The sequence below is a fragment of the Coffea arabica genome, chromosome 6e, assembly GCF_036785885.1.
Source record: "Coffea arabica cultivar ET-39 chromosome 6e, Coffea Arabica ET-39 HiFi, whole genome shotgun sequence".
In the NCBI taxonomy this organism is placed as follows: domain Eukaryota; kingdom Viridiplantae; phylum Streptophyta; class Magnoliopsida; order Gentianales; family Rubiaceae; genus Coffea; species Coffea arabica.
In genome coordinates this window covers 21,192,438-21,201,431 of record NC_092321.1, presented here as the reverse complement: position 1 = coordinate 21,201,431, position 8,994 = coordinate 21,192,438, and the positions used below count along the sequence as shown (strand labels likewise).

The 8,994-nt window shown below is 36.2% G+C and overlaps 1 protein-coding gene across 1 annotated transcript; it reads left to right on the top strand.

Moving 5' to 3' along the window:
• Positions 1–325: 325 nt before the first annotated feature.
• On the top strand, positions 326–3,794 carry LOC113695379 (probable auxin efflux carrier component 1b). The gene is made up of 6 exons (XM_027214459.2): positions 326–1,842; positions 2,355–2,628; positions 2,720–2,805; positions 2,897–3,054; positions 3,160–3,236; positions 3,340–3,794. The coding sequence occupies exons 1-6, from the start codon at positions 705–707 to the stop codon at positions 3,404–3,406; spliced, it is 1,800 nt and encodes a 599-aa protein (XP_027070260.1). The 5' UTR covers positions 326–704; the 3' UTR covers positions 3,407–3,794.
• Positions 3,795–8,994: the final 5,200 nt, after the last annotated feature.

The window sequence follows — 8,994 nt, the reverse complement described above, 5'->3', positions numbered from 1 at the left end:
TTCTCAAGGGCAGATTGATTCTTTAAGACAACTGAGAAAGTGTATACTTTTACGGTATATAATAATTAACCCCCAAAATTATGATACATATATATAAAGGCTATATACTAGTACATAAAAATACACAAAATCAGACATTAGTGCTTTTGCAAGCGTACACGGAGAGCCCTGTCTTCCCCATCATCAAAAGACTATAAATAAATTCTCAAAAGAAATTTAATTTCTCTGTCTGCCATTTATTTCCCATAAATATTTACTTTTACTACTAACACAAAACCTCTACCACCCCTAGCCTCATTTAGCTTTCTATAATAATTATTAGTTCTACACCCAAAAGGCCAAAACCCCTTCCAAACAGAAAGCCAGAAAATCAGCTTCCTAGCCATTTTCTGGCTGTTCCATGACCTTTATACTTTCTGCTAGCTTCATCATCATCACACCATTGAAACATAGGCTTTTTAACAAGCTTGTAACTCCATTGCATCTTCCTCGATATAACTCACTAGTTTCCTCTTGATCTTCTACTTTTATAAATCATCATAAAGCAGCAAGAGAAGGCCATATGTTTTAAGTCTGTTCTTGAAGAAAAAGAGGAGACTGAGTGAAAGTTTAAATCTTTCTTGCGAAATCCTATCTGGGGTTTCTGAATCATCTCATTTTCTTGTGTTTGCAACCCAGGAAAACCCGTCAGGAGACAAGAAAAAATGATCACCATTACAGACCTTTACCATGTTCTTACTGCTGTTGTTCCCTTGTATGTGGCCATGATCTTAGCCTATGGATCAGTGAGATGGTGGAAAATTTTCAGCCCAGACCAATGTTCAGGGATCAATAGATTTGTGGCTCTTTTTGCTGTTCCTCTGCTTTCTTTTCACTTCATATCTACCAACAATCCATATGCTATGAACTACAGGTTCATAGCAGCTGACACTCTTCAGAAAATCATTGTTCTTGTTGTTCTAGCTATCTGGTCAAGGACTAGCTCAAGAGGATCCCTTGAATGGTCCATTACTCTGTTTTCCCTGTCCACACTCCCTAACACACTTGTTATGGGGATTCCTCTGCTGAAGGGCATGTATGGTGATGCGTCAGGAAGCCTAATGGTTCAAATAGTTGTGCTTCAATGCATCATTTGGTACACATTGATGCTTTTCTTGTTTGAGTACAGAGGTGCAAGAATGCTCATTGCTGAGCAGTTTCCTGACACTGCAGGCTCTATTATCTCGTTCAAAGTTGATTCCGATATCATCTCTTTGGATGGTAAAGAGCCATTACAGACTGAAGCTGAGGTTGGTGAAGACGGGAAGCTTCATGTAACTGTGAGAAAATCCACTAGTTCAAGGTCCGAAATCTTCTCAAGGAGATCTCATGGGCCTAATTCTGGTCTTTCAATGACTCCTAGACCATCAAACCTGACTAATGCAGAGATATATTCTCTTCAGTCATCAAGAAATCCAACTCCAAGGGGTTCAAGCTTTAATCACACTGATTTTTATTCCATGGTAAATGGAAAGAATGCTAGCAATGTCAGTCCAAGGCAATCAAATTTTGGGAACATGAACTTTGATGAGGAGAATGGCTTAGGTGGTTTTGGGAATCTCTCCAGAGCTAATGGGGTTTGCGGACAGGGAAATGCAGGGTACCCTGCTCCAGCTAGTGCCGGAATATTTTCTCCAGTATCCGGTCCGGGGGCGAAAAGGAAGGCTAATGGGACTGATGGTGGCAAAGATCTTCACATGTTTGTTTGGAGCTCAAGTGCTTCACCAGTGTCTGAAGGAGGGATTCATGTGTTCAGGGGAGGAGACTACGGAAATGATCTTGGAGTCGGAGCTCACCCAAAAGGTTTGCGCTTTGCCAATCTGCTTCAATACTATTGTTAAGCTCATGGTTTTGACTATTTTCATGTTGTTCGTTAGATGTATTGCATGTGTTCTGGGAATGATTTAGGTGTTCCCATTTGTTTTCTTGGAATTTTATGCTATGTGATGTAAGTTAATTTGTCTTGTTCAAATCTATTTTTAGATTGGAGGTTTCTTTAATCGGTTTGTGGATGAAGTGGGGTTTGTTTGTTATGCCTCTTCCCCCTATCAAATTCCCCTTCTCTACAATGGGCTTCTATTTGTTGCCGTTGCTTTTTGTTGCACAGTCCCTCAAATTTTGGTCTCATTTGTCTTTCTCTAGGGACATGCTTCCACTAACGTCATTTACTTTCAGCATTTCACCTACTTTCCTGATAACACCAAAAATCCAGCTTATATGTTTCACTTTATGTTACTCTCATTTCTTTGATGGTAGCATAGCTTCTGATTTGATTTGATTATTCTTTAATCTTTTTTTTTTGTATATTTGTGTAGATTATGATGATTTTGGAAGAGATGAATTTAGCTTTGGAAACAGACCAGGAGCAAATGGAGATGACCGTGAAGGGCCAGTATTGTCCAAGCTTGGTTCAAGTTCCACAGCTGAGCTCCATCCTAAAGCCAGTGCTCAAGACATCAAGGCAACTGCTATGCCCCCTGCTAGTGTCATGACCAGACTAATTTTGATAATGGTCTGGAGGAAACTCATTAGGAATCCCAATACTTATTCCAGTCTATTTGGGTTGACATGGTCCCTGGTCTCATTCAGGTATTCATCTAGTAGTAAATTTCTTGACTCAGTTGACTATATTTTTATGGTAGGTGAGTTGATTTCACATCATTTCCCTTGATCATGCTAGGTGGGGTATACAAATGCCTGCAATAATTGCCAAATCCATTTCCATACTATCTGATGCTGGTCTTGGAATGGCCATGTTTAGTCTTGGTAATGACTTACTATAACAGAAAGGACTTAACTGGGATTGAAAGTCAACCTATTTTGCATCAGAGTTTTTAACTCTTCAATGGATTTGCAGGTTTATTCATGGCCTTGCAGCCCAAAATCATTGCCTGTGGAAAGACAGTTGCTGCTTTCTCAATGGCAGTTCGCTTCCTCACCGGACCTGCTGTCATGGCTGCTGCCTCAATCGCAGTTGGATTGCGAGGCGTCTTATTACACATTGCCATTGTTCAGGTTATAAAGATCATCAAATAGCATCGAATTTTTAGCTGTTAATTTGGCATATCCAGTTGAATAGATATATGATGAATGAATTATACGTCTTCATTGTATTTTCAGGCTGCTCTTCCACAGGGAATTGTTCCTTTTGTCTTTGCAAAGGAGTACAACGTTCATCCAGACATACTGAGCACAATGTTAGTTGCATTTTCTTTTCGATGTTAGATCAATAGAACAGTAAAAATCTGTGTGATAGAAATAAAAGATGTTTAATCTTGTTCCTGAATGTGATTATTGCAGGGTTATATTTGGGATGTTAATAGCTCTACCAATCACTCTAGTCTACTACATTTTGCTGGGGCTCTGAAGTCTGAACTCTGAAGTTGGAAGTGGTAGTAAAGCTGCTGGAACTAAAACTTACTACTAATCACAAATGGAATGACCCTTTTGACATGGGGTTTTTTTGGCATCTAACGGAGCATAGAATATTCAGTAACCTAGTAGATGACATTATGAGAAGATGGTAGAAAAGGTGGAGTTGGAGACAAGAATTGAGACAAGGCAACTGATAATAGAGAAGAAGAAGCAGAAGGAAGAAAATGTAAAATATGAACCATTGGGCAGCAGCTCAGCTTAGCTTAGAAAATCGTTGATGGCTTTCTTTTTCCCCTTTTCTGGAGATTGTGCTCTCTTTTGCTGCTACTTCTGTTCTTTTCATGAAGAAAGTGAAGATGTTTTTTTGTTGTACAGACTTATCCTGTGCCTTTTGCAAACTTTCTACCTTTTCTTCAAAGGGTCAACAAATCTTTTAACTTGCTGGAATCTCCATGCAAGGTGAAATGGACCTTTGTCATATGACGTACGGATCAAGGGGGGGAAAAGGTGGAAGGGTGAACACATTAATTATGTCAGAAAACATTTCGAGCCGCAAATTACATGCTACTCCAACGTGGTTTTTTTTTTTTTTTTTATTAAGCTTTTACTTCACGAAATTGTATGATACTCAATTGACCTTTGTAGATAAATCCCAATATTTGAAGTATGAAGTTTTAAGTAAAAATTTTAATTGCATCACCTTGTTTAGAGTGTTTGGATAGCACATATATCTCAAATAATATTTCTTTGCATTATAAAAATAATTTTTAACTCATCTTTTTATATTCTTAATTATCTTTTTATTTTACATACATCACATTACAAAAAGTGTTTTAATAATTATTTTAAATAATATTTTAAATAATATTATATTGAAGAATTTTTATGTTTTTTGTTAACATATTTTTAAATTATTTTACTTGTATCATAAACATGTTTTGCAATCTATCTTTTATATTTTTAAATATTTTTGATTTCACATATATTACATTATAAAAAATATTACAACAATTATTTTAAATAATACTCTTCATTTTTTTTTATATTACATGCATCAAGTCATTATAATACATCTTTTAACAAAAATTTTAAAAAATGACATTTCACATGAAAATATTAGGGATTTATTTGAACAAGGAATTATTTGTAAAAGTTTATTCAATTATATTATGAATATATTTTTAATTTAATTTAATTCATTTTACATATATTATATCATATTAAAAGATACAATATATTGAAATCAAGTCATTATAATATTTTAATTTATTTTATTTTAAACATATATACGACTCAAATTCGAGCAGTCATTTGTTAGATTAGATTGTTCGATGGGCCGCTTGAAAAGCTCGAGTAAAATTATAAAACTATCCCTACATCAATTAAAATCAAACTAATTTCAAGCTCCTCGCAAGCTAGAATGTCGAGTGAAATTCAAACTAACATCTCAAGCTACTTATGAGCCAAAAATGAAGCTTCTTTTTTCTGAAGTTGAGTAGAGTTTGAACTTATTTTTTTGGCTTGACAAACTCAAATTCAAACTCTAACTCGCACATTACCTAACTCAATTCAATAAGTTCAAAACTCATACTGAAGACGGCTAATTTGCAGTCCTAATCGTGAGTACCAAATAATATACCACTGTTAACAACATGTAATGAAATGCATAATCGTGCAGAATTGTGGAGTCCATTTTTCTTGACGTCTATCTTAACCTACCACTAGTACAGTGCCCTATTTAGCCACCCAAAATTGATTAGGACGAGATTGGCAGGAAGCGCAGGAGCGGCAGCTGCTCCTGCGGCAGAGCATAATAAAATGTCCTATGAGAGTGACGATGATGGCCTAAGTGTGGTAGGGGATTGTAGGGCCTGTCGGTTCATTTATAATCTTGCAGTCTTTGCTCCCTACAGCAAGGCATCGTTTTGGCAGTCCCTTCGGCACGCTGCGACATTATTAATTACGGTCTCAGTAAAAGTGAAATCCCCAAGCACCCTTTTGGCCTTTTCTAATTTTCTTTCCTCTTGTATTCGCTTATCGCGCGCGAACATAATTTTTAATTAATTTACCGTATTCTTAATACTTTTTTATTTCATTTATATTACATTAATAATAATATTTTTTATAATTTTTATCCCGACAATAATTATTCACTCAAACTGAAAAGTGTGACGGTTTCACCTTACTCTAAGGCGAATCAAAGGGTTCAGCGGATCGCTTGTTCAATTCTCGCCGGGACTACGGATCTGGAACAAACGTAACTCCTACCAAACGCTCAAAGAACTTCGAGAAGATAAACATTCAGAACTCAATTGAGTCGGACTAAAAGAAATAATAAATCTTTGGTACAACGTTTCCACGGAAAACAAAACGAAATGGAAGTGCCGCTGCCACGTCACCATCCAACCCAGTACAAGTAAACTTTGTTTGACATGAGAGAATGTACATTCCCAAATACATATGTCACATAAACATGAGAAAACACTTTAAAATATACATATTAGTAAGTTTACAAATCACAAAGAAACATTGTATTAAGATATATTTAGGGTCTTCAAATTGTCGAGGAGCTATACCAAAAGAACAAAAGAATTTCTAACTAACTCCACTCACTCTTCAAAACATCGAAGTTCCAAAAAAAAAGTTCCCTGCAAGGAAAACAAGGATAACGGGATGGGGTGAGCTAAAAGCTCAATGAGGTACCAAAAGTATAAAGAGTATAAACAGTAGAACTCATGAGAAATCACTTTTAAAGCACATATTCACGTCAAATACGAGAAATGAATGAACACCACAATATAAAGGATACAGGTGGCTCTCGGGAGCCAGATCTCCGTTGTAATACTTGATCCAGTCTCGTTGACCCTCCGTCAACGTTCAAATAAAGGAATCAATCCAATAGAACACTACTTTAACGCCAAAATCTCGTTCACCAAACATACCCTTTACCGGGCCTGAACGCCAAACAGGAACAGGAATGATAATACTCGAGTATACCGGAATCAAGGGTCTCAATACCCAAAAATTCCTAGAAACAGGCACCCATGGATTGTCAATTTTCTTGACCAAACCCTTGCTGGCTCGATTCAATTAACTCCCCATGAGATTGATCTCAGATGTAACAAGAAATTCGTTGGATACACTTCCAAACGACATTATAACAGGCGCAGGTAACAGATTCAAGTATATACAGGAAACAAGCCACACAGGCCAGAGAACGAGTGTGATAAAGTACACACTCGTCTCGTACAAAATAAACAGTCGATAAAGACATTCAAATAACAATTTGCAAGTACAGATAATCACTTTAGTAATAATTCAGGGGAGTAGTACACTCACCGGTTCAAGTACAGATACTTCAAAAATTTTCACGCCAGCGTGGCTTTAATCGCCAAGAAACCCTAAAATAACCAAAGTAAAACAATTGAAAATTCCATATCCAAAATCAAGTAAACGGAATGCGCAAGTGAGACTCGACTATTAGTCATATGTCTCGCCAAATAATTACTAATACAAGGGTGCAAAACATGATTTTTGGGAACGAAAAGGTAACATGAAAACCTAAGACTCAAACAACCCCAAAAACCTTTCTTATATATATTCCAAACTCGAAGAAATCCAACACTTTCAAAATTTGGACAGCATGTCCCCTACATTTCCTTACTTTTCCATCCTACAATCAACACCAATTCATCTCAAATCAACCACATACAAATCATAGCTGATAAAACACACATTTCAGCACAATAACCATAACTGAAGTTACACTTATCGGATTAAAATGAATCTTATAATGTTTCAAAACAAATACATATACCTACATTTCTTATGAAGACCTCCAAAACCAAATCATGCATTTTCAGGGTCAAAAATGGAAATTTCCACGAAAACGGAAATTTGGCCGCGAAACAGGACTCATGGGCAGTCAAGGGTATTTCAGCCATTTCACATGTTACAGTGCTCCAATTGAGTTGAAGTTTTACAGGTAGCTAGCTAACGCAATTACAAACAACTTTCATGTTTTGGGCAAAGGCTGATTCGGCCTCCTTCAAGGACGAACATGTAGTGCAAAATCCTGGCAGATTACTAACCCTAAACTGGAATTTCCGCACAAAGTCTGAAATTTTCTGCAAACAACTACAACTAACACACAAATGCTTCATTTCTCACCATATCAAGCTATCATTCATGGCCAACAACTAATTATCATATATAATCAGAAAAATCACCAATAAAACCTGAAATTTAGCTAACTCTACCTCCAACCAGAAAATCGTCCATAAAATAGCATATTTAGCCACCACAAACCACTAATTTGACATTAGCATGAACAAAGAGAAGGTTTGTAAGAAAAGTACCTTAACACCTCAAGAAAGATGAGAACTTTGAGTTTTCCTTTCACAAATTCCTCCACTGAAAGCTTTAATCCTCCTTATCTAGCAACTTTGATAGTGTATTTTGCAACTCACTTGGTTAGAACTCAAGATTGAAGCAAATTGAAGTTGGCAAATGAAGTTTTCTCTCTTGGTTTTTCTCTTCAAGAAGCTCGGCCAAGAAGGTAAAGAATGAAACAAAAATTGGTCAAAATTAAGGTTTTAGTAAAGGTAAAGAAAGTTAGGCAAGTCCAACTTCCAATCGTGTCGCGACACGTGGCACTTTTAATGGTTCAACCTTATCTTCTTTCTTCCAATGGTTAATCTATCTAGCTAATCTCTAATTATTTCCTAGCACCCTATAACATAATATTTCGTAATACAAAACTTCAATTAATCGACAAAACTTTATCGCATTTAGCGCACTAGCGGGCCCCACAGCCATACTACGCTTCAAACTTACTATGAACTAATTCATACTAGGAAAATGATTTGAAAAATTATATTCACTTATAAAAATGTATATAAAGTTAATATATTGAAGGAAAGTATAAAATTGTAGACAAGGAAATAAAATAATATCTAAAAAATATAAAAATTTTCGGGTTCTCACACTCTCTTCTTCTTAAAAGAATTTCGTCTTCGAAATTCTCCTCATACCACAATCTATCTAGAAAGAAATCGTAACAATGCTATGACTAAAACGCTATGCTAAGAAAATCAGTGAAGACATAGGAAGAATACACTCACAATATCAGGTATAGATCTACTACTTTTATTGAGAATATACTCATTACATAGGGGTTGTATACACATAGTTCCATAAATACAATTATTTCAGCTAACACATCATTGCTTGCCGACTTTAACTATTACAGTAGTTTCACCATTCCAAAATTCATTTGTTTTGGGCAGTTCCTTACTTGGTGTCCCAGTTGGCCGCATCGAAAGCATGCACCAATTTTCACATAACATATCCCTGTATGACTTTTGTTACACGTTTCACACTTAGCAGCCACACATTTCTTCTTGAAGTGTCCCTTTTTTTTCTTCTTCCTCCCCTTATCCTTCATAGCAACTCCTTTTCCATCCATCTCTTTACGTTTCCCTTTGTTATCACGAGCACTTCCTTTACCTCTTTCATCTTTATTATTAGGAATGTCCTGAGAGGCCATTTGACTAGATGAAGGCATTAGCCCAAACTTAC

Excerpts from the sequence above, each read along its gene's own strand:
- LOC113695379 (XM_027214459.2), top strand. The coding sequence starts at position 705 with ATGATCACCATTACAGACCTTTACCATGTTCTTACTGCTGTTGTTCCC. Across the intron at positions 2,629-2,719 it reads TGGTCCCTGGTCTCATTCAG|GTGGGGTATACAAATGCCTG; the intron begins GTATTCATCTAG and ends TGATCATGCTAG. Across the intron at positions 3,237-3,339 it reads CCAGACATACTGAGCACAAT|GGTTATATTTGGGATGTTAA; the intron begins GTTAGTTGCATT and ends TGATTATTGCAG.